A 24,743-nucleotide genomic window follows, 5' to 3' on the forward strand; every position below is an offset into this window, starting at 1 on the left:
AATTATGTCTTCACCGAGTAGGAGGTATTTTGTTACATATCTGGTGCTGGTGCTGTTGGATTGTTACTGGGAAGCGGTGTCTGGGCAGCTCTCATACTCAGTAGCAGAGGAGGTAAACCCTGGAACTCACGTCGGAAATATCGCAAAGGATCTAAACCTCAATGCGCAGGATTTGGAGTCCCGTTTGTTTCAGATTGTTAAAGGATCTAAGAGGAAATACTTCGAGGTAAATCTGAAGACTGGATTTCTGTATGTTAATGAAAGAATAGACCGAGAGGAGCTTTGTGCAGATGAACCGAAATGCACTGTAAGTGTAGAGGCAGTGATAAACAACCCACTAAAGCTTTACCGCCTAGAGATAGAAATTAAAGATGTGAATGATCATTCTCCGTCGTTCAACACTAAATCACAAATACTGGACATCGCAGAGAACACATTGCCTGGATTTAGATTCGCGTTATCCGAGGCAAGCGATGCTGATGTGGGTAACAACTGCGTTAGTGCATATAAGCTCAGTCCAAATGAATACTTCAGCCTCGCAACACACAAAAGAGGAGACAGTTTATCTCCAGAGTTAGTGCTGCAGAAAGCCTTAGACCGTGAGAAAAGGCCACATATGCAGCTCATGTTAACTGCGGTAGACGGGGGAACTCCACCAAATTCAGGCACATCAGAGATTGAAATAAATGTACTAGATATTAATGATAACGCCCCGGTGTTCAGCAACACTCTTTACAAAGTTAAAACGTTAGAAAATATCCCGATTGGTACGGTGGTGTTCACCTTAAATGCGACCGATGCGGATGAAGGCGCCAATAGTGAAATTGTTTATTCTCTTCGTAATAAGGATCAGGATCATATTCTGGATATTTTTCAAATCGACCCAGACACGGGAATAATTTCTGTGAAAGGCAACATCGACTATGAAGAAAAAAAAGCTTTTGAGATCCGAGCAGAGGCAAGGGACAAAGGGCAGCCTCCTATGTCTGCTCATAGTAAAGTGCTAGTAGAAGTAATTGACGTAAACGACAACGCTCCTGAAATCACTGTGACGTCACTGCTCAATACATTGAATGAGGACGCTGAGTTAGGCACTGCTATTGCACTTGTGTCAGTATTAGATAAAGACAGTGGTAAAAACGGTGAAGTGAAATGCGAAATCTTAAATACAGTCCCGTTCAAACTTGAGACAAATTACAAAAACTATTATTCTTTAGTGGTTGATGGACATTTAGACAGAGAAGTAATTACTAGGTACAATGTAACCATTTCAGCTACAGATGAAGGCAGCCCTCCTCTTTCAAACATCAGTGTTATCACTGTTTATGTTTCTGATGTTAATGACAATGCACCGTACTTCCCGGAAAAGGTGATAAACATTTATGTTAAAGAAAACAGTCCAGTAGGAACAGTAATTAAAACAGTGACGGCAGTTGATGCAGATATCAGTCAAAATGGCCAGGTGAGCTATTCCTTTTTACAAAGTAAAATGGACTCAGTCCCGTTATCTACAATGTTGAACATCAACTCAGAGACTGGAGATATAGTCAGCCTGCAGTCTTTTAACTATGAGGAGTTAAACACGTTTAAGTTTAAAGTCCAGGCCACAGACTCTGGTGTTCCTCCTCTCAGCAGCAACGTGACTGTGAACGTTTTAATTCTGGATGAAAATGACAATAATCCAACAATTCTCGCGCCCTATTCTGAGCACGGCTCCGTTAACAGTGAGAGCATCCCCTATTCTGCTGAGGCGGGATACTTTGTGGCAAAGATCAGGGCTGTAGACGCAGACTCTGGATACAATGCGCTGCTTTCTTATCACCTCTCTGAGCCCAAAGGAAACAACCTCTTCCGGATCGGAACCAGTAGCGGAGAAATCAGGACTAAGAGGAGAATGAGTGACAATGACCTGAAAACTCACCCCTTGGTGGTGTTGGTTTCTGATAACGGAGAGCCCTCCCTGTCAGCTACTGTCTCTATTGATGTTGTGGTGGTTGAAAGCACAGCTGACATCCAGACTCAGTTCAGACATGTGCCCACAAAGGAGGAGAGCTTCTCAGATTTGAACCTGTATCTGCTGATCGCCATTGTGTCGGTGTCAGTGATCTTTCTGCTGAGCCTCATCAGTTTAATAGCTGTCAAATGCCACAGGACAGACGGCAGTTTCAGCAGGTACAGCGCCCCAATGATCACCACCCACCCTGACGGGAGCTGGTCTTACTCTAAATCTACTCAGCAGTACGACGTGTGTTTCAGCTCAGACACTATGAAGAGTGACGTAGTGGTTTTCCCCGGACCGTTTCCTCAAGTAGATGGTGAACTGATCAGTATTAACGGAGGAGACACTTTTACCAGAACTCAGACTTTACCCAATAAAGACAAGGTAAGCCATGGCTAGTTTTAATATTTATCTTAATTTAATATTTACTTTTCGGTAACATCATTTGGAAATATGTTGTAACATGCAGGAATAGCAATATGTTTAAAATTACTATTATCTAAGAATGTGTCCACTCTAACTGATTATCTAAAGCCATACTTAAAACTATTCTATACCATTGTTAAGACCTCTGACACTAATTATATTACTCTGCTTCGAGAAACTTGATTTTTGTTTGTTGGCGGATGATTTAGTGTATATATAATGTATCGACGACGGTTTCTACAATTATAAGAACAATATCAGAACAACAAAGATTACATTTCACTGTTTTACGGTCTATTTGTTACAGTTCTCTGTCGTCACTTGAGGAGGGCACTAAAACTGCTTTAGGTTGCTGTCCGTGTCCGTGGTGCTGATTTTTTATTTTGTCTTTTTCTGTTCTCTGTATTGAGAATGGTGCTGTCCTTTGTGCTGATATATTGAGATGCAGGTTTCGTGGGTGGTTGATTTTCCCTGTCTTAGTTTCAGAATAGAGCCAAATGCTGTGTAATAATATAATCATTAAATAGTATACGATGATCAGTGTTGGGCAAGTTACTTCCAAAATGTAATACAGTACGTATTACTTATTACTGTCTCTTTTAAGAAATAAAATACATTACCATTTCCCACATTTCATTAGTAATGTGTTACATTAACTGCGTTACAGCAAAAAGTAATACATTACTGTAACTCCGTTACTTTTGTAACACGTTACACTCAACACTGACGATGATACATAACCTAACTATTGTGGTAACACTTTATGGTAAGGGTACATGAATCATCATGAATTCATGCATGAAAAAGCATGAATTCATTCATGTAGTACTTCATGAACTATCAGTAATGTATAAGGATGAATAGTATCTCATGCATGACTTAATGCAGGAACACTACCTTAATTAATGCATCAACTAAGGTATAGACAAGGTCTATTTAGGCATCATGTATTTGGCAATATTACAAATGCTAATTAGATCATAATTTTGGACTTAATTTCAATGATCTATTATATAGTTAGGACTTTTTTTTATGTATCTACAGTATTATCTTAAAGCTCACAAACCATTAAAGATAACTCATTCATACTATTAACAAACTTTAATTTATAATCCAAAGCCAACAAGATCACATTTTCACATAATCATGTTGCATAAAAAAGCAGTAAAAGAATTCGGCAAAGACACAAGATTAGGAGGCCTATAGGGAGGACGTGGATTACCACATAACAATTTAAAGTATATGGGATCACACAGCAAGGCTCAATGTGACCATACTTACCTGTACTTACCGTGAAATACAGAGGTTAATAAAAACAATATTTATAGGGACTGTTAGGGAATAATTAGCTTAGGTATTCAATCTTTGACACAGTTCATAATTATTTTATTCATTTTTACCAATATATATTTTCTTTATGTATAGCATTTTAAATTATTTTATCCTTTTTATTCCTCCTTCACTGTATTCCTCAAAACCAGCTGCAGAGAGAAGTCATTTTAAATACTTGTGGCCTGTCCTATGTGGAATCTTTTAATTTATGAACCTGGGTCCTGCTGCTTTTAATAACACTTCATTTTATGACAATTCGTTTCTTATTATTGTGTTTAAATTGTTATGTGGTAATCCACGTTCTCCCTAAAGTAGGTCTCCTAATCTGTGTCTTTGCCGACATTTTTTACTGCTTTCTTATGTGACATGATATGTGAAAATGTGATCTTGTTGGTTTTGGATTATAAAATAAAGTTTGTTAATATTATGAATGAGTTATCTTTAATTGTTTGTGAGCTTTAAGATAATACTGTATGATACATAAAAAAAAGTCCTAACTATATAATTGATAATTGAAATTAAGTCCAAAATTATGATCTAATTAGCATTTGTAATATTGCCAAATACATGATGCCTAAATAGACATAAGGGCTGACTTTATTTGAGGGATCACAAAGATGATTGATGCATGAGCACCAAATGGTTAATAACGGTGATTTCACATAGGCCATTAATCATATGTTATTTATCATTGTAAACGACGGAACAGGTCACCACTTTATTTGAAGGGGCACAAACATGATGAAGTATGCTTAGTTAATCATGATTACAACACTTGGAATTGCTGTGACTGGTCAGTTTTTTGGCCTGTCACTTTAACTGCAGATCTATATGAAGAAGACATGAACATCATTAATAACTCAGAAGTCATGATGATTGAGATACCTTAGTTGATGCATTAATTAAGGTATTGTTCCTGCATTAAGTCATGCATGAGATACTATTAATCCTTGTACATTACTGATAGTTCATGAAGTACTACATGAATGAATTCATGCTTTTTCATGCATTAAGTCATGCATGAATTCATGATGATTAATGTACCCTTACCATAAAGTGTTACCTCTATTGTTAACATACATCTTAAACAGATGCATGTTCAATCATCAACTACTATAGAGCTCAAGTCTTCCAAAATCACCCAATACATTTAAGCATTTTTCTCAGCACACTTTTTCTCATGCATCCTGTTTACTTTACCTTACATTAAACATGTCTACTTATGTTTTGGACGCATTTCCCTATAAAACATTTTCACGAGATGTCGCTAGAGACCATGCTATATTCGTGTGTTCACCGTTTATAAACCCCTCCTCTATTTATGACAAAAAATGAAACGTCATCATCTGTCAGTGCTTTGTGAAAATAGCTTACAGACGAGTAAAGCCCGTAAGAGGAAGAGGACATTAAGCGAGAATGGATATATAAAAAGGCTATATTTGTCACTTTTTTTAAAGAGGACAAAAGGGATAAACCAGGATTTGTTGCTTTTGCCTGAAGAGCGATGGCTACTCGGGAACAATGGGAGAATATATTGGGTCTGTTTTTTACTCTGCTTTGTCTCTGCGACTGGTCCGTGGCTCAGATAGCCTATTCCGTTTCAGAGGAGGTGGACAAAGGGACATCGGTGGGAAATCTCGCTAAGGATTTAGACCTCAATGTGCAGCAGCTTCATTCCACGGGTCTTCAGATTACCTCTGAATATAACAAACGTTATTTTGACATAAATCGTGAATCTGGAGTACTTTTTGTTAGCGAGAGGATTGATCGGGAGGAGCTTTGTTCTAATACGGTAAAGTGCTATTTGAATATAGAGGCCGTATTGAGTAACCCTCGCAGCCTCCATCGAATTGAAGTTGTTATTAATGATATCAACGACAATGCTCCGTCTTTTCTGGAAGAAATAACAACAATTGATATGTCGGAGTCTTCATATGTCGGAGAAAGGCATCCATTGCCGATAGCTCATGACGCAGATGTAGGTGCAAACTCAGTGAAGACGTACAAATTGAACCCGAATGATTATTTCTCTTTAGATATACAGAGCATTGGTGACCAGAGTGTGTCTGCTGAGTTAGTGCTGCAGAAAGCATTAGATCGAGAAAAAGAGGCTGTTATTGAACTCACACTGACAGCGTTTGATGGAGGAAAACCTCCCAAAACGGGCTCTTTACAGATACACGTTAATGTACTGGATGTAAATGACAATTCACCGCTGTTCAGCAAAACTCTTTACAAAGTACAAGTTGTGGAAAATGCAAATGTTGGCACAACGTTATTGACATTGACAGCTACTGATTTCGATGACAGCATAAATGGTCAAATTGTGTACTCTTTCACAGAGGGGGGGCGTTTAAACCTTGATGACATATTTGACCTGAATGATGATACTGGGGAAATTATTGTAAAAGGCAATATTGATTTTGAAGAAAATAAAGCATACGAGATTCGTGTCCAAGCACGAGACAAAGGCAATCCTCCTCGCAGTGCACATAGCAAGGTTTTAGTCGAAGTTATTGATGTCAATGACAATGCTCCGGAAATCTCGGTCTCATCACTTATGAGTCCAGTGAAAGAGGACGCTGAAATAGGCACAGCTGTTGCGATGGTGACTATCACTGATAAAGATGGAGGAAAAAATGGTCTCACAAACCTTAAAATCACAGGTCCTGTGCCATTTAAATTAAAATCTAACTATAAAAATTATTATTCTCTGTTGGTTGACGGGCCTCTGGACAGAGAGATTGTTTCCCAGTTTAATGTATCTATAACAGCCACAGATGAAGGAACTCCCACTCTGTCGAGCACAAGTGTCATTACAGTTCAAGTGTCTGATGTTAATGACAACCCTCCTCGATTCATGGAGCCTCTGATTAATGTTTACGTGAAAGAGAATAGCCCAATAGGAACTACAATTCATGTGCTTACGACATTAGATTCAGACTTAAATGAAAATGCAAAAGCAAGATACAACTTAATAAACAGTTCTCCGAAGACCACACAGATAGCTTCAATGGTTAACATAAACTCGGAGACTGGAGATATAGTCAGCCTGCAGTCTTTTAACTATGAGGAGTTAAACACGTTTCAGTTTAAAGTTCAGGCCACAGACTCTGGTGTTCCTCCTCTCCGCAGCAACGTGACTGTGAACGTTTTAATTCTGGATGAAAATGACAATAATCCAACTATTCTCGCGCCCTATTCTGAACATGGCTCCGTTAACAGTGAGAGCATCCCCTATTCTGCTGAGGCGGGATACTTTGTGGCAAAGATCAGGGCTGTAGACGCAGACTCTGGATACAATGCGCTGCTTTCTTATCACCTCTCTGAACCCAAAGGAAACAACCTCTTCCGGATTGGAACCAGCAGCGGAGAAATCAGGACTAAGAGGAGAATGAGTGACAATGACCTGAAAACTCACCCCTTGGTGGTGTTGGTTTCTGATAACGGAGAACCCTCCTTGTCAGCTACTGTCTCTATTGATGTGGTGGTGGTTGAAAGCACAGCTGACATCCAGACTCAGTTCAGACATGTGCCCATACAGGAGGAGAGCTTCTCTGATTTTAACCTGTATCTGCTGATCGCCATTGTGTCGGTGTCAGTGATCTTTCTGCTGAGCCTCATCAGTTTAATAGCTGTCAAATGCCACAGGACAGACGGCAGTTTCAGCAGGTACAGCGCCCCAATGATCACCACCCACCCTGACGGGAGCTGGTCTTACTCTAAATCTACTCAGCAGTACGACGTGTGTTTCAGCTCAGACACAATGAAGAGTGACGTAGTGGTTTACCCCGGACCGTTTCCGCCTGTAGATGGTGAACTGATCAGTATTAACGGAGGGGACACTTTTACCAGAACTCAGACTTTACCCAACAATGACAAGGTAAGAGCCATACAAAACGGACACTGAAACAATGCCTATTTTGTCTTTATTTTAAAGGTATTTGCATTAAGTGAAGGAAATGTGGTTCCGTTCATCATTTACAATTAGTATTAGAGCTCTGGCAATATAAAACGCTTGATTGCATACATCCACCGTTTTAATGTTTTCAGCTCTCCGTGGTGCTGCTATATAGATTATTTCTGCTCAGGAACTTCGGCACACGCTTGACTTGATGTAGGCCTACGTACTGTGTAGCTTGAACTTGGCTTGTTTACCTACAAAGCAGTTTAATGTTTTAGAATAATATGGGCCTATACACAACAAAATACTAAAGGTTGGTAAAATACAAGCGATTAAATTAAATACTCTGTCAAAAAAGACCAATTTGTGAAACGTGTTTTTACATAAAGTTGTCATTCAGTATTCATTCATTTCATACAGTACATGTTGAGCGTCCTTCTCTAATTAATGTACTCTCCAGGAAGGCTAGTGATCTCTGCTCAGTTATTATAGTTTTGTTTTTGCGAGGAACGAATATAATGCTTCATGGAATCACATCATTAAACATTTCTGGTGTATTCTTATTCTTTTAGAAACCCAATTACTCGTTCGGTGTGTTTGGTAAATAATCCGTTGTGGTCTATCAAAAGACCACAAGATGCCGCTCGAGACCACACAGTCCATTGTGTTTAATGACCAAAAACCCCTCCTTCCGTGTCGGTGAAATAAGATAGAGGCAGTACGTTTCGTAGGGGCTGGGTTATTAAACCACGTCGTCTTGAAATAAGCTCCATGAATAAGCAGAGCTCGGCCGTCTTGTGGATATTTTCCCGTTTTTGTGGATGAATAGGGTTTTTTGCCTGAATTCCTCATCTAAAGAAAAATATGAGTCGTCAACGACATAGAGAGGTCGACTTGATGTTGTGCGCAATTCTTCTTTGTTTATCTGACTGGTCTGCTGCTCAGATTTCCTACTCCGTTTCAGAGGAGGTGGACAAAGGCACAACGGTGGGAAATCTCGCAAAGGATTTAAACATTCACTCGCAGCAACTCGAGGAACGAGGATTTCGGATTGTTTCGGGCTACAGTAAGACCTTTTTCGAGGCAAATTTAAGAACAGGAGCTTTGGTTGTTAACGATAGAATAGACCGTGAAGAGCTTTGTCCGAATCTACCTAAATGTTCCCTTAATATAGAAGGATTATTAAGCAATCCTATGAATATTTATCGCATAGAAGTCACTATACTTGACGTGAATGATAACGCACCATCCTTCCTTGAGCAAACCCATGTGTTTAATATCTCCGAGTCTTCTTCAACGGGAGAGAGATATCCGCTCCCAATAGCTCAGGATGCAGACACAGGCAGTAATTCAGTGAAAACCTACAAGCTAAGTCCGAACGAGCATTTCTCCATAGATGTGAGCAGCGGAGGAGACAGTGTTTCCGCCGAGTTAGTGCTGCAGAAAGCATTAGACCGAGAGAAACAACCAGCCATTAAACTAACATTAACCGCTCTCGACGGAGGAAAACCCATCAGGTCTGGTACCATGCAGATTCTTGTGAATGTGATAGATGTTAATGATAACACGCCTTTGTTTAGCAAGCCGCTTTATAAAGTAAGAGTCAGCGAAAATGCACCCCTCGGTACGACAATATTGAAACTAAATGCGACCGATTTAGACGAAGGTCCACATTCAGATATCAGATATTCTTTAATGAAAAACGGAAACGCAAACTCTGCCGAAAAATTCATTGTTATTCCTGAAAGTGGTGAAATCACTGTGAAGGTTCCTTTGGATTACGAGGAAAGCAATGCGTATGAATTACGAGTACAGGCAACAGATCAGGGTGCTTCCCCTCGCAGTGGTTATTCTAAGGTTCTTGTAGAGGTTGTTGATGTCAACGACAATTCCCCAGAAATCTCTATAACTTCACTGATGAGTCCAGTAAAGGAAAGTGCTGAAATTGGAACAGTTGTTGCATTAGTGACTGTGACTGATAAAGATGGAGGTCAAAATGGCCTTACAAAATGCAAAATTGAAGACACAGTACCTTTTACATTAAAGTCAAATTACAAGAACTATTATTCTTTGACAGTAAACGGTTTTCTTGACAGAGAGATTGTGTCACAGTACAATGTAACCATTACTGCTACAGATGAAGGTAATCCGCCTCTATCAAGCACTGCTATAATCACTGTGCACATTTCGGATATTAATGACAACGCACCACGTTTCCCAGAATCCAATATAAATATTTTTGTAGAGGAGAATAGTAAAGTGGGAGATATTATAACAAGAGCAACTGCACAAGATTCAGATGAAAATGAAAATGCAAAATTGACTTATTCGTTAATTGATAATTATCCCAACATTTTTCCAATTTCAACAGCTGTGAATATAAACTCAGAGACTGGAGATATAGTCAGCCTGCAGTCTTTTAACTATGAGGAGTTAAACACGCTTCAGTTTAAAGTCCAGGCCACAGACTCTGGTGTTCCTCCTCTCAGCAGCAACGTGACTGTGAACGTTTTAATTCTGGATGAAAATGACAATAATCCAACAATTCTCGCGCCCTATTCTGAGCATGGCTCCGTTAACAGTGAGAGCATCCCCTATTCTGCTGAGGCGGGATACTTTGTGGCAAAGATCAGGGCTGTAGACGCAGACTCTGGATACAATGCGCTGCTTTCTTATCACCTCTCTGAGCCCAAAGGAAACAACCTCTTCCGGATTGGAACCAGTAGCGGAGAAATCAGGACTAAGAGGAGAATGAGTGACAATGACCTGAAAACTCACCCCCTGGTGGTGTTGGTTTCTGATAACGGAGAACCCTCCCTGTCAGCTACTGTCTCTATTGATGTGGTGGTGGTTGAAAGCACAGCCGACATCCAGACTCAGTTCAGACATGTGCCCACAAAGGAGGAGAGCTTCTCAGATTTGAACCTGTATCTGCTGATCGCCATTGTGTCGGTGTCAGTGATCTTTCTGCTGAGCCTCATCAGTTTAATAGCTGTCAAATGCCACAGGACAGACGGGAGTTTCAGCAGGTACAGCGCCCCAATGATCACCACCCACCCTGACGGGAGCTGGTCTTACTCTAAATCTACTCAGCAGTACGACGTGTGTTTCAGCTCAGACACAATGAAGAGTGACGTAGTGGTTTACCCAGGACCGTTTCCGCCTGTAGATGGTGAACTGATCAGTATTAACGGAGGAGACACTTTTACCAGAACTCAGACTTTACCCAACACAGACAAGGTACGTGTTCTTCAGCTTTACATGAAGTCCTTTCAGTCTCCATGAGTTACAGACGTTGCTATGCTTTTTAAGTGTCATTGCATACACAAACAGACATCAACTAAAAAGTAATATTCGTACTATCAATTGCATCGAATGTTGACGCAGATTACCTCTGTTCATTAGTATGTTGCAGTTTATAACGAAAATAAATGCCAATGATTTATGCAATGTGGTGATATTTTTGTATCACCTCAGAGGCATAGCACCCATATATTCATATGTTTAATGTTTTAGGGTCCTGAGAAAGCGGTCTCTGAAAACCGATGAGTAAAAAGTCGGAAACACTGGATCCTTGCAGTTTGAAAGCACAGCGCTTTCCGTGGTGCTGATCTTTGTCTATGCAGCCTTTGAAGTCTTGGAGCTCTCTTTCTCTTTATTGTGTTAACTTATCTACAATAAGAGAATAACATGCGTTTGGTTGACAGACTATTTTATAAGCTATTTTATGAAAGGCCCTACAATGAAAATAGTAGTTCTATAGAAACACAGCATGACTGGGTCTCTGAATTACAATTTGGCTATTTAAATGTTCATATTTACATTAGAAAACGTTAATGGATATAGGTTGTCACAAATTACTTTTGATTTCATACACTTAAGGCCAATTGATTGACACATTTACAGTTTTTTTCAGTTGCTAACACACACAAATCTCACATAAAGCCTAATTATTTAAACTCTCACCCAAAGAGCAAAATCTGAGCTCAAATCTCCAAAACTCTACAACACATTTTCAGCTCTGCACCCAATTTGCAATTCAACTTGGCACTTTTTGCAAAACACTGCACACGGTTTTCTAAGTAAGACACAGCAAACTGACATATTCACTTGTTTGCCATTTTCAAAACACTGCCACATGAACCAATCAACAAATACACATGCCAAATGACCGTAAACACAAAACTGCTTTATTGTTGACTCATCAATCAGGATGTAAGCACTACAAAAAGGCTTCATGTAAGACATTTATAAAAACAACAATGGATATATGGACAGCAGCAAGAGGGAGAGGTAGAGGGAGGATAAGAGATAGGGAGGATAAGAGAGAGAGAGGGAGGATGAACTGAAGTCAGTTGAAGAGTTATTTGCAGCATAACGGTTGGAGCTGTATGACCGTCAGGCCTAGAGGTGATGCTTCTTCTGCAGGTTGATGAGGAGCTGTGGTCAGACCCAGCTGGGTGGTAAAATGCTGCCTAAGTATCTTTCTCTCCTCTGTTTTTTCAAAACAGATTTTTATTATTTATTTTTCCTCAAAGTTTTCCTTTCACTTTACTGTATTTCACAGAGGCATCATTTGTGTTTACACAACTGTAACTATGTGTTGTGCAGTAAAAGTTTCACCAATTTGTTTGGGAGAAAAACAAAAAGTATAACAACTGTATATTTGTGTTTCTGCACATATTTTTGTAGACTAGAACAATCTTTTTATGCAGAATTCTCTACATACAGATCACTATAAAAGATGAGTGAGCTTTAGATAACCACAGTGTGTAGTTGGTTGGACAAAGTGTCTTATAAGTGAAGTATGGGCCATTTGGTGCAAAAGTTTGATTTTGGTAAGTGTTTATGTAGCTTTGGGTGCAGTGCTTCCTTTTGCAAGATATATGAGGTGTTTTGCACTTTGGGTGTGTGGTTTTGTGAATTGTGTTTAGTGTGTTGACAAAATGAGCCCTGTTGTCAAAACAGTTGTTTTAGCAATTGAAAAAAACTGTAATGAAACGATATAATATAGTCAGGCACATTATTGGGCTAAATGTTCTTAACACGTTTGTTGAACTATCCGTTTTTTACCACAAGATGTCGCTCAGACCACACATATGATTGTGAGAATAATTGTAAAACTCCTCCCTGCACGGGAAGCCAAAAACGTCATCGGTTATCAGTTTAGAGAGACACTAGGATTGCACGGAGAACAGGACGGCTGCTGAAAAATCGTGTTCATGAGTGCTATATAAACTGTTAACACATGATAAGCGGGATTCCGAGCTTATTGTACAACGATGGGAAACGAGGAATACGCCTGGATTTATGTTGTTGCTCTGCTGTGTCTTTGTGGCCGGTCTGCTTCGCAATTATCTTACTCCATTTCCGAGGAGGTGAACAAAGGCACGGTGTTGGGAAATATTGCAAAGGATTTAAACCTCAAAGTACAGGACCTAGAAACCAGGGATCTACGTATTGTTTCGAGTTACAGTAAGAAATATTTTGACGTGAATTTACGGACCGGGAACCTCTTTGTTGACGAGAGGATAGACAGAGAGGAGCTTTGTCCGAACACGGAACAATGCTCCCTGAGAATACAGGCTGTTTTAAGCAATCCCATGAATGTTCATCGTATTGAGATCAATGTTTTAGACATAAACGATAACTCACCGGAGTTTATTGAACAAACGTATTCGTTGAACATCTCCGAATCAATGTCACCGGGAGAGCGATATCTTCTACCAATAGCAGAAGACGCAGACATAGGCAGCAACACAGTGAAGAGCTACAAGCTGAGCCAAAATGAATATTTCTCTCTTGATGTGCAGAGCAGTGGAGAACACGGTGTGTCTGCTGAGTTAGTCCTGCAGAAAGCTTTAGACAGAGAGAAACAGCCTATAATTACACTTATTCTGAACGCAGTAGATGGAGGAAAACCCACAAGATCCGGTACACTGCACATACATGTCAACGTAATCGATGCGAATGATAACACACCGATTTTTAGTAAATCGCTTTATAAAGTACGCATTCGTGAAAATATTGCACAAGGTACAGTGATAATGAAGTTAAATGCAACGGATTTAGACGAGGGCATGAACAGTAAGATCCTATATTCGTTCATCAAACGAGGAAATATTGATCCATCAAATATTTTTGATTTAAATTCTGAAACAGGAGAAATCACTGTGAAGGGTAGATTAGATTATGAAGAGACTCCTGCTTATGAAGTTAGAGTTCAAGCAAAGGATCAAGGCACTTCTCCTCGTAGTGCTCATGCTAAACTGCTGATAGAAATAATTGATGTGAATGACAATGCACCGGAAATATCTGTGACGTCACTCATGACCCCAGTAAAAGAAGATGCAGAAATGGGCACAATAGTTGCTTTGGTTACAGTAAGTGATAAAGATGGAGGAAACAATGGTGTGACTAACTGTAAGGTAGTGGGATCTGTTCCTTTTAAGCTGAAGTCCAACTACAAAAATGACTATTCATTAGTAGTAGATGGTCCACTGGACAGAGAAAACATTTCTCTTTACAATGTCACAATTACAGCAACAGATGAGGGAAATCCACCTCTGTCCAGTATCAGAGTCATTACTGTTCATGTGTCTGATGTCAATGATAATGCACCTCGATTTATGGAGCCTGTGATTAATGTTTATGTGAGAGAAAATAGTGCAGTAGGCTCTGTTATTCATGCAATACGTGCCTTTGATCCTGATTTAGACAGAAATTCAAAGCTGACTTACAAGTTGTTAGATAGTTCTCCAAAAAATATTCCTATTTCATCCGTTTTAAACATCAACTCAGAGACTGGAGATATAGTCAGCCTGCAGTCTTTTAACTATGAGGAGTTAAACACGTTTCAGTTTAAAGTCCAGGCCACAGACTCTGGTGTTCCTCCTCTCAGCAGCAACGTGACTGTGAACGTTTTAATTCTGGATGAAAATGACAATAATCCAACAGTCCTCGCGCCCTATTCTGAGCATGGCTCCGTTAACAGTGAGAGCATCCCCTATTCTGCCGAGGCGGGATACTTTGTGGCAAAGATCAGGGCTGTAGACGCAGACTCTGGATACAATGCGCTGCTTTCTTATCACCTCTCTGAACCCAAAGAAAACAACCTCTTCCGGATTGGAACCAGTAGCGGAGAAATCAGGACTAAGAGGAGAATGAGTGACAATGACCTGAAAACTCACCCCTTGGTGGTGTTGGTTTCTGATAACGGAGAACCCTCCCTGTCAGCTACTGTCTCTATTGATGTGGTGGTGGTTGAAAGCACAGCTGACATCCAGACTCAGTTCAGACATGTGCCCACAAAGGAGGAGAGCTTCTCTGATTTGAATCTGTATCTGCTGATCGCCATTGTGTCGGTGTCGGTGATCTTCCTGCTGAGCCTCATCAGTTTAATAGCTGTCAAATGCCACAGGACAGACGGCAGTTTCAGCAGGTACAGCGCCCCAATGATCACCACCCACCCTGATGGGAGCTGGTCTTACTCTAAATCTACTCAGCAGTACGACGTGTGTTTCAGCTCAGACACAATGAAGAGTGACGTAGTGGTTTTCCCCGGACCGTTTCCGCCTGTAGATGGTGAACTGATCAGTATTAACGGAGGAGACACTTTTACCAGAACTCAGACTTTACCCAACACAGACAAGGTAGGCAATTGTGTCGTGAATGCTCATGGAACTTGAAATGCTATCATAAAAAATACTGACATTTTATACCTGCTTATGCGTCATAATATTTAGATAAATACAAGCATACATATGTAGAACGCTGTAAAGCATCATGACTAAGACAACAAAATAAAACTATGATTGATTCCAAGTTATTCACGCTTGATAAAATACAACATTTAAAGAAATGTTTCACTTTACGACCCACTTTATGGCTCAAATGTGTTGAAGACCAGTTGCTTACCGACATGCTGTAACACAACTTCTATAGCCTTTTACAATGTGTGCAACTTGTTTTCTATACCTTAAGTCAGGGGTGTCAAACTCAATTTCATCGCGGGCCACATTCGCATAAAGGTTGCACTCAAAGGGCCGGTTGTAACTATATAAATATATAATATATATATAAAATAATGTATTATATTACATTATTGCCTCTGCATTGTATTATTATCAGATAGGATAATAACTTAACTAAATAAGTAAATTAACTACGTCTGAAAGCAGAAGTCCACGGCAAATAATTGCAAGTCTCTTCAGTGCGCATGTCACAAAACGAGATGCATTGTGGGACATGTAGTTTATGGGCAACCTGCTTCTGTAAAGTGGTATGTAACCGTATAATAAACGTATTATATTCTTTGCAAGCTCTTGCGGGGCCACATAAAATGAAGTCGCGGGCCGGATTTGGCCCCCGGGCCTTGAGTTTGAGACCCCTGCCTTAAGTGGTCCCTGCCTGAATACCAATCATCATCATGTCTTCATTATAAACCTTGTGTTTGAAAGTGTGAAAATCTGACTTATAGCCAGTATTTGATGGAGCTATCTGGTGCTGAACCACGTCTATGTGAAAGCAATGTGCAAAACCTGCTGCTTTGATGCCTGTGGAAAGGATGTGATGGTGAAAATATCTAAGCTGTTTTTAAAGAAATCTGAATTTAAAAAGCATTTGACATGCTGCTTTCTCTTTGGTTTTATGTAGCTGGTTTCCCTCTTCTGTGAGGGGATTGAATGTAATGAAAAGGCGCTGTCCTTGGTGCTTGTCTTGATGTTGACAAAATGCGGTCTCTGTATAATTCTGCTGAATCAAACTCCATTCTTCAATTATTTGTTTTCACTTTAAATATAGGACATTTAAAGTATGGCAAACTATAAATTCGAAGTAAATTCCCACTGGACATATTGTAATATTTTGTATTTAAGACCTCAAATAGTACGCTTCTGATTATATTCAGTGCTGTCACCTTCTTAATATAAAAACAGGTGTTTCCATAGTAATAATGATAATTTATATCATTAATAATATATTTGATTATATAGCTGTATGCCAAACTGCATTTCTTGTTATTGCAAACATAAAAATCACCACGTGATGTCGCATGAGACCCATGGACACGCATATGTTTGTGTTTCCCAAACTCCTCCTCCCTGCATGGGAAAAAATGAAATCGTCATCAGCCTTTAGTACACCCGCGGAACGTGCTGTGACGAGAAGGGCAGGGTCGTCCTCTCAACAATTTTTCTTTGGACGCAAATATCTGTCCTTTATGATCGACTGGGTTCAGTTCGTCTAATGAATCAACGATGTATTTTCGACTACAACAGGAATACGTCTGGATACATATTGTTGCTTTTCTTTGTCTTTGTGGCCGGTCGGCTTCGCAATTATCCTACTCCATTTCCGAGGAGGTGAACAAAGGCACCGTGTTGGGAAATATCGCGAAGGATTTAAACCTCAATGTACAGGACCTAGAAACCAGGGATCTACGTATTGTTTCGAGTTACAGTAAGAAATATTTTGAAGTGAATTTGCGGACTGGCAACCTCGTTGTTGACGAGAGGATAGACAGAGAGGAGCTTTGTCCAAATGTGGTCAAATGCTCCATCAAAATACAAGCAGTTCTAAACGATCCAATGACTGCACATCGCATAGAGGTTAATATCTTAGATGCAAACGATAATTCGCCTGCTTTTACTGAAGGAACGTATTATTTTAATATTTCCGAATCATCTTTAACCGGAGAGCGATATCTTCTCCCAATAGCAGTAGACGCAGACATAGGCAGCAACTCGGTAAAGAGCTACAAGCTGAGCCAAAATGCATATTTCTCTCTTGATGTGCAGAGTGGTGGGGAACACGGTGTGTCTGCTGAGTTAGTGCTGCAGAAAGCTTTAGACAGAGAGAAACAGTCGGTAATCAGACTTATCTTGACGGCTGTGGATGGAGGTAAACCTGCAAGATCGGGGTCATTAAACATACACGTTAATGTATTAGATGCCAATGATAATATTCCAGTTTTTAGTAAATCACTTTATAAAGTACGTGTGCATGAAAATGCTGAACATGGAACAGTGGTAATGAAGTTAAATGCAACGGATTTAGACGAGGGCATGAACAGTATGATCCTATATTCGTTCATCAAACGAGGAAATATTGATCCATCAAATATTTTTGATTTAAATTCTGAAACAGGAGAAATCACTGTGAAGGGTAGATTAGATTATGAAGAGACTCCTGCTTATGAAGTTAGAGTTCAAGCAAAGGATCAAGGCTTCTCACCTCGCAGTGCTCATGCTAAACTGCTGATAGAAATAATTGATGTGAATGACAATGCCCCAGAAATATCTGTGACGTCACTCATGACCCCAGTAAAAGAAGATGCAGAAATGGGCACAATAGTTGCTTTGGTTACAGTAAGTGATAAAGATGGAGGAAACAATGGTGTGACTAACTGTAAGGTAGTGGGATCTGTTCCTTTTAAGCTTAAGTCCAACTACAAAAATGACTATTCATTAGTAGTAGATGGACCACTGGACAGAGAAAACATTTCTCTTTACAATGTCACAATTACAGCAACAGATGAGGGAAATCCACCTCTGTCCAGTATCAGAGTCATTACTGTTCATGTGTCTGATGTCAATGATAATACACCTCGATTTATGGAGCCTGTGATTAATGTTTATGTGAGAGAAAATAGTGCAGTAGGCTCTGTTATTCATGCAATACGTGCCTTTGATCCTGATTTAGACAGAAATTCAAAACTGACTTACAAGTTGTTAGATAGTTCTCCAAAAAATATTCCTATTTCATCCGTTTTAAACATCAACACAGAGACTGGAGATATAGTCAGCCTGCAGTCTTTTAACTATGAGGAGTTAAACACGCTTCAGTTTAAAGTCCAGGCCACAGACTCTGGTGTTCCTCCTCTCAGCAGCAACGTGACTGTGAACGTTTTAATTCTGGATGAAAATGACAATAATCCAACAATTCTCGCGCCCTATTCTGAGCATGGCTCCGTTAACAGTGAGAGCATCCCCTATTCTGCTGAGGCGGGATACTTTGTGGCAAAGATCAGGGCTGTAGACGCAGACTCTGGATACAATGCGCTGCTTTCTTATCACCTCTCTGAGCCCAAAGGAAACAACCTCTTCCGGATTGGAACCAGTAGCGGAGAAATCAGGACTAAGAGGAGAATGAGTGACAATGACCTGAAAACTCACCCCTTGGTGGTGTTGGTTTCTGATAACGGAGAACCCTCCCTGTCAGCTACTGTCTCTATTGATGTGGTGGTGGTTGAAAGCACAGCTGACATCCAGACTCAGTTCAGACATGTGCCCACAAAGGAGGAGAGCTTCTCAGATTTTAACCTGTATCTGCTGATCGCCATTGTGTCGGTGTCAGTGATCTTTCTGCTGAGCCTCATCAGTTTAATAGCTGTCAAATGCCACAGGACAGACGGCAGTTTCAGCAGGCACAGCGCCCCAATGATCACCACCCACCCTGACGGGAGCTGGTCTTACTCTAAATCTACTCAGCAGTACGACGTGTGTTTCAGCTCAGACACAATGAAGAGTGACGTAGTGGTTTACCCCGGACCGTTTCCGCCTGTAGATGGTGAACTGATCAGTATTAACGGAGGAGACACTTTTACCAGAACTCAGACTTTACCCAACACAGACAAGGTACGTGTTCTTCAGCTTTACATGAAGTCCTTTCAGTCTCCATGAGTTACAGACGTTGCTATGCTTTTTAAGTGTCATTGCATACACAAACAGAAATCAACTAAAAAGTAATATTCGTACTATCAATTGCATCGAATGTTGACGCAGATTACCTCTGTTCATTTGTATGTTGCAGTTTATAACGAAAATAAATGCCAATGATTTATGCAATGTGGTGATATTTTTGTATCACCTCAGAGGCATAGCACCCATATATTCATATGTTTAATGTTTTATGGTCCTGAGAAAGCGGTCTCTGAAAACCGATGAGTAAAAAGTCGGAAACACTGGATCCTTGCAGTTTGAAAGCACAGCGCTTTCCGTGGTGCTGATCTTTGTCTATGCAGCCTTTGAAGTCTTGGAGCTCTCTTTCTCTTTATTGTGTTAACTTATCTACAATAAGAGAATAACATGCGTTTGGTTGACAGACTATTTTATAAGCTATTTTATGAAAGGCCCTAAAATGAAAATAGTAGTTTTATAGAAACACAGCATGACTGGGTCTCTGAATTACAATTTGGCTATTTAAATGTTCATATTTACATTAGAAAACGTTAATGGATATAGGTTGTCACAAATTACTTTTGATTTCATACACTTAAGGCCAATTGATTGACACATTTACAGTGTTTTTCAGTTGCTAACACACACACATCTCACATAAAGCCTAATTATTTAAACTCTCACCCAAAGAGCAAAATCTGAGCTCAAATCTCCAAAACTCTACAACACATTTTCAGCTCTGCACCCAATTTGCAATTCAACTTGGCACTTTTTGCAAAACACTGCACACGGTTTTCTAAGTAAGACACAGCAAACTGACATATTCACTTGTTTGCCATTTTCAAAACACTGCCACATGAACCAATCAACAAATACACATGCCAAATGACCGTAAACACAAAACTGCTTTATTGTTGACTCATCAATCAGAATATAAGCACTAGAAAAAGGCTTCATGTAAGACATTTATAAAGACAACAATGGATATATGGACAGCAGCAAGAGGGAGAGGTAGAGGGAGGATAAGAGATAGGGAGGATAAGAGAGAGAGAGGGAGGATGAACTGAAGTCAGTTGAAGAGTTATTTGCAGCATAACGGTTGGAGCTGTATGACCGTCAGGCCTACAGGTGATGCTTCTTCTGCAGGTTGATGAGGAGCTGTGGTCAGACCAAGTGAGGTGGTAAAATGCTGCCAAAGTATTTTTCTCTCCTCTGTTTTTTCAAAAAATATGTTTATTATTTATTTGTCCTCAAAGTTTTCCTTTCACTTTACTGTATTTGACAGAGGCATCATATGTGTTTACACAACTGTAACTATGTGTTGTGCAGTAAAAGTTTCACCAATTTGTTTGGGAGAAAAACAAAAAGTATAACAACTGTATATTTGTGTTTCTGCACATATTTTTGTAGACTAGAACAATCTTTTTATGCAGAATTCTCTACATACAGATCACTATAAAAGATGAGTGAGCTTTAGATAACCACAGTGTGTAGTTGGTTGGACAAAGTGTCTTATAAGTGACGTGTGGGCCATTTGGTGCAAAAGTTTGATTTTGGTAAGTGTTTATGTAGTTTTGGGTGCAGTGCTTCATTTAGCAAGATATATGAGGTGTTTTGCACTTTGGGTGTGTGGTTTTGTGAATTGTGTTTAGTGTGTTGACAAAATGAGCCCTGTTGTCAAAACAGTTGTTTTAGCAAATGAAAAAAACTGTAATGAAACGATATAATATAGTAAGGCACATTATTGGGCTAAATGTTCTTAACACGTTTGTTGAACTATCCGTTTTTTACCACAAGATGTCGCTCAGACCACACATATGATTGTGAGAATAATTGTAAAACTCCTCCCTGCACGGGAAGCCAAAAACGTCATCGGTTATCAGTTTAGAGAGACACTAGGATTGCACGGAGAACAGGACTGCTGCTGAAAAATCGTGTTCATGAGTGCTATATAAACTGTTAACTCATGATAAGCGGGATTCCGAGCTTATTGTACAACGATGGGAAACGAGGAATACGCCTGGATTCATATTGTTGCTCTGCTGTGTCTTTGTGGCCGGTCTGCTTCGCAATTATCTTACTCCATTTCCGAGGAGGTGAACAAAGGCACGGTGTTGGGAAATATTGCAAAGGATTTAAACCTCAATGTACAGGACCTAGAAACCAGGGATCTACGTATTGTTTCGAGTTACAGTAAGACATATTTTGACGTGAATTTACGGACCGGGAACCTCTTTGTTGACGAGAGGATAGACAGAGAGGAGCTTTGTCCGAACACGGAACAATGCTCCCTGAGAATACAGGCTGTTTTAAGCAATCCCATGAATGTTCATCGTATTGAGATCAATGTTTTAGACATAAACGATAATTCACCGGAGTTCATTGAGCAAACGTTTTCGTTAAACATCTCCGAATCAATGTCACCGGGAGAGCGATATCTTCTACCTATTGCAGAGGACGCAGACACAGGCAGCAACACAGTGAAGAGCTACAAGCTGAGCCAAAATGAATATTTCTCTCTTGATGTGCAAACCGCTGGAGAAGATGGTGTGTCTGCCGAGTTAGTGCTGCAGAAAGCTATAGACAGAGAGAAAAAGCCTGTAATTAATCTTCTCCTCACCGCTGTAGATGGAGGAAAACCTACAAGATCCGGTACACTGCACATAAATGTCAACGTAATGGATGCGAATGATAACACACCGATTTTTAGTAAATCGCTTTATAAAGTAAGCGTACGTGAAAATACTGCACAGGGTACAGTGGTAATGAAGTTAAATGCAACGGATTTAGACGAGGGCATGAACAGTAAGATCCTGTATTCTTTAATAAAACGAGGAAATACTGATCCATCAAATATATTTGATTTAAATTCTGAAACAGGAGAAATCACTGTGAAGGGTAGATTAGATTACGAAGAGACTCCTGCTTATGAAGTTAGAGTTCAAGCAAAGGATCAAGGCACTTCTCCTCGTAGTGCTCATGCTAAACTGCTGATAGAAATAATTGATGTGAATGACAATGCCCCAGAAATATCTGTGACGTCACTCATGACCCCAGTAAAAGAAGATGCAGAAATGGGCACAATAGTTGCTTTGGTTACAGTAAGTGATAAAGATGGAGGAAGCAATGGTGTGACTAACTGTAAGGTAGTGGGATCTGTTCCTTTTAAGCTGAAGTCCAACTACAAAAATGACTATTCATTAGTAGTAGATGGTCCACTGGACAGAGAAAACATTTCTCTTTACAATGTCACAATTACAGCAACAGATGAGGGAAATCCACCTCTGTCCAGTATCAGAGTCATTACTGTTCATGTGTCTGATGTCAATGATAATGCACCTCGATTTATGGAGCCTGTGATTAATGTTTATGTGAAAGAAAATAGTGCAGTAGGCTCTGTTATTCATGCAATACGTGCCTTTGATCCTGATTTAGACAGAAATTCAAAACTGACTTACAAGTTGTTAGATAGTTCCCCAAAAGATATTCCTATTTCATCCGTTTTAAATATCAACTCAGAGACCGGAGATATAGTCAGCCTGAAGTCTTTTAACTATGAGGAGTTAAACACGTTTCAGTTTAAAGTCCAGGCCACAGACTCTGGTGTTCCTCCTCTCCGCAGCAACGTGACTGTGAACGTTTTAATTCTGGATGAAAATGACAATAATCCAACAGTCCTCGCGCCCTATTCTGAGCACAGCTCCGTTAACAGTGAGAGCATCCCCTATTCTGCTGAGGCGGGATACTTTGTGGCAAAGATCAGGGCTGTAGACGCAGACTCTGGATACAATGCGCTGCTTTCTTATCACCTCTCTGAGCCCAAAGGAAACAACCTCTTCCGGATCGGAACCAGCAGCGGAGAAATCAGGACTAAGAGGAGAATGAGTGACAATGACCTGAAAACTCACCCCTTGGTGGTGCTGGTTTCTGATAATGGAGAACCCTCCCTGTCAGCTACTGTCTCTATTGATGTGGTGGTGGTTGAAAGCACAGCTGACATCCAGACTCAGTTCAGACATGTGCCCATAAAGGAGGAGAGCTTCTCAGATTTGAACCTGTATCTGCTGATCGCCATTGTGTCGGTGTCAGTGATCTTTCTGCTGAGCCTCATCAGTTTAATAGCTGTCAAATGCCACAGGACAGACGGCAGTTTCAGCAGGTACAGCGCCCCAATGATCACCACCCACCCTGACGGGAGCTGGTCTTACTCTAAATCTACTCAGCAGTACGACGTGTGTTTCAGCTCAGACACAATGAAGAGTGACGTAGTGGTTTTCCCCGGACCGTTTCCGCCTGTAGATGGTGAACTGATCAGTATTAACGGAGGGGACACTTTTACCAGAACTCAGACTTTACCCAACAATGACAAGGTAGGCAATTGTGTGCTGAATGCTCATGGAACTTGAAATGCTATCATAAAAAATACTGACATTTTATACCTGCTCATGCGTCATAATATTTACAATATTTAGATAAATAAAAGCATACATATGTAGAACGCTGTAAAGCATCATGACTAAGACAACAAAATAAAACTATGATTGATTCCAAGTTATTCACGCTTGATAAAATACAACATTTAAAGAAATGTTTCACTTTACGACCCACTTTATGGCTAAAATGTGTTGAAGACCAGTTGCTTACCGACATGCTGTAACACAACTTCTAGCCCTTTTACAATGTGTGCAACTTTTTTTCTATACCTTAAGTGGTCCCTGCCTGAATACCAATCATCATCATGTCTTCAGTAAAGCTTGTGTTTGAAAGTGTGAAAATCTGACTTCTAGCCAGTATTTGATGGAGCTATCTGGTGCTGAACCACGTCTATGTGAAAGCAATGTGCAAAACCTGCTGCTTTGATGCCTGTGGAAAGGATGTGATGGTGAAAATATCGAAGCTGTTTTTAAAGAAATCTGAATTTAAAAAGCATTTGACATGCTGCTTTCTCTTTGGTTTTATGTCGCTGGTTTCCCTCTTCTGTGAGGGGATTGAATGTAATGAAAATGCGCTGTCCATGGTGCTTGTCTTGATGTTGACAAAATGCGGTGTCTGTATAATTCTGCTGAATCAAACTCCATTCTTCAATTATTTGTTTTCACTTTAAATATAGGACATTTAAAGTATATGACAAACTATAAATTCGAAGTAAATTCCCACTGGACATATTGTAATATTTTGTATTTAAGACCTCAAATAGTACGCTTCTGATTATATTCAGTGCTGTCACCTTCTTAATATAAAAACAGGTGTTTCCATAGTAATAATGATAATTTATATCATTAATAATATATTTGATTATATAGCTGTATGCCAAACTGCATTTCTTGTTATTGCAAACATAAAAATCACCACGTGATGTCGCATGAGACCCATGGACACGCATATGTTTGTGTTTCCCAAACTC

General features: G+C 39.9%; 2 protein-coding genes across 8 annotated transcripts in view; both read left to right on the top strand.

The window, feature by feature from the left end:
- LOC117485543 (protocadherin alpha-C2-like) overlaps positions 1 to 24,743 on the top strand; it is a 166,235-nt gene that overhangs the window by 90,065 nt on the left and 51,427 nt on the right. The window lies entirely within an intron of this gene.
- On the top strand, positions 5 to 23,745 carry LOC117485421. The gene is made up of 9 exons (XM_034133978.1): positions 5 to 2,383; positions 6,762 to 7,640; positions 8,520 to 10,936; positions 12,090 to 12,124; positions 12,918 to 15,328; positions 17,459 to 17,561; positions 18,447 to 19,297; positions 20,886 to 20,895; positions 21,314 to 23,745. The coding sequence occupies exons 1-9, from the start codon at positions 5 to 7 to the stop codon at positions 23,743 to 23,745; spliced, it is 11,517 nt and encodes a 3,838-aa protein (XP_033989869.1).

This window comes from Trematomus bernacchii, unplaced genomic scaffold, assembly GCF_902827165.1.
Source record: "Trematomus bernacchii unplaced genomic scaffold, fTreBer1.1, whole genome shotgun sequence".
Lineage (NCBI taxonomy): Eukaryota > Metazoa > Chordata > Actinopteri > Perciformes > Nototheniidae > Trematomus > Trematomus bernacchii.

Excerpts from the sequence above, each read along its gene's own strand:
- LOC117485421 (XM_034133978.1), top strand. The coding sequence starts at position 5 with ATGTCTTCACCGAGTAGGAGGTATTTTGTTACATATCTGGTGCTGGTG. Across the intron at positions 12,125-12,917 it reads TGGTCAGACCCAGCTGGGTG|CGGGATTCCGAGCTTATTGT; the intron begins GTAAAATGCTGC and ends ACACATGATAAG. Across the intron at positions 17,562-18,446 it reads CTTGACGGCTGTGGATGGAG|AGACTGGAGATATAGTCAGC; the intron begins GTAAACCTGCAA and ends ACATCAACACAG.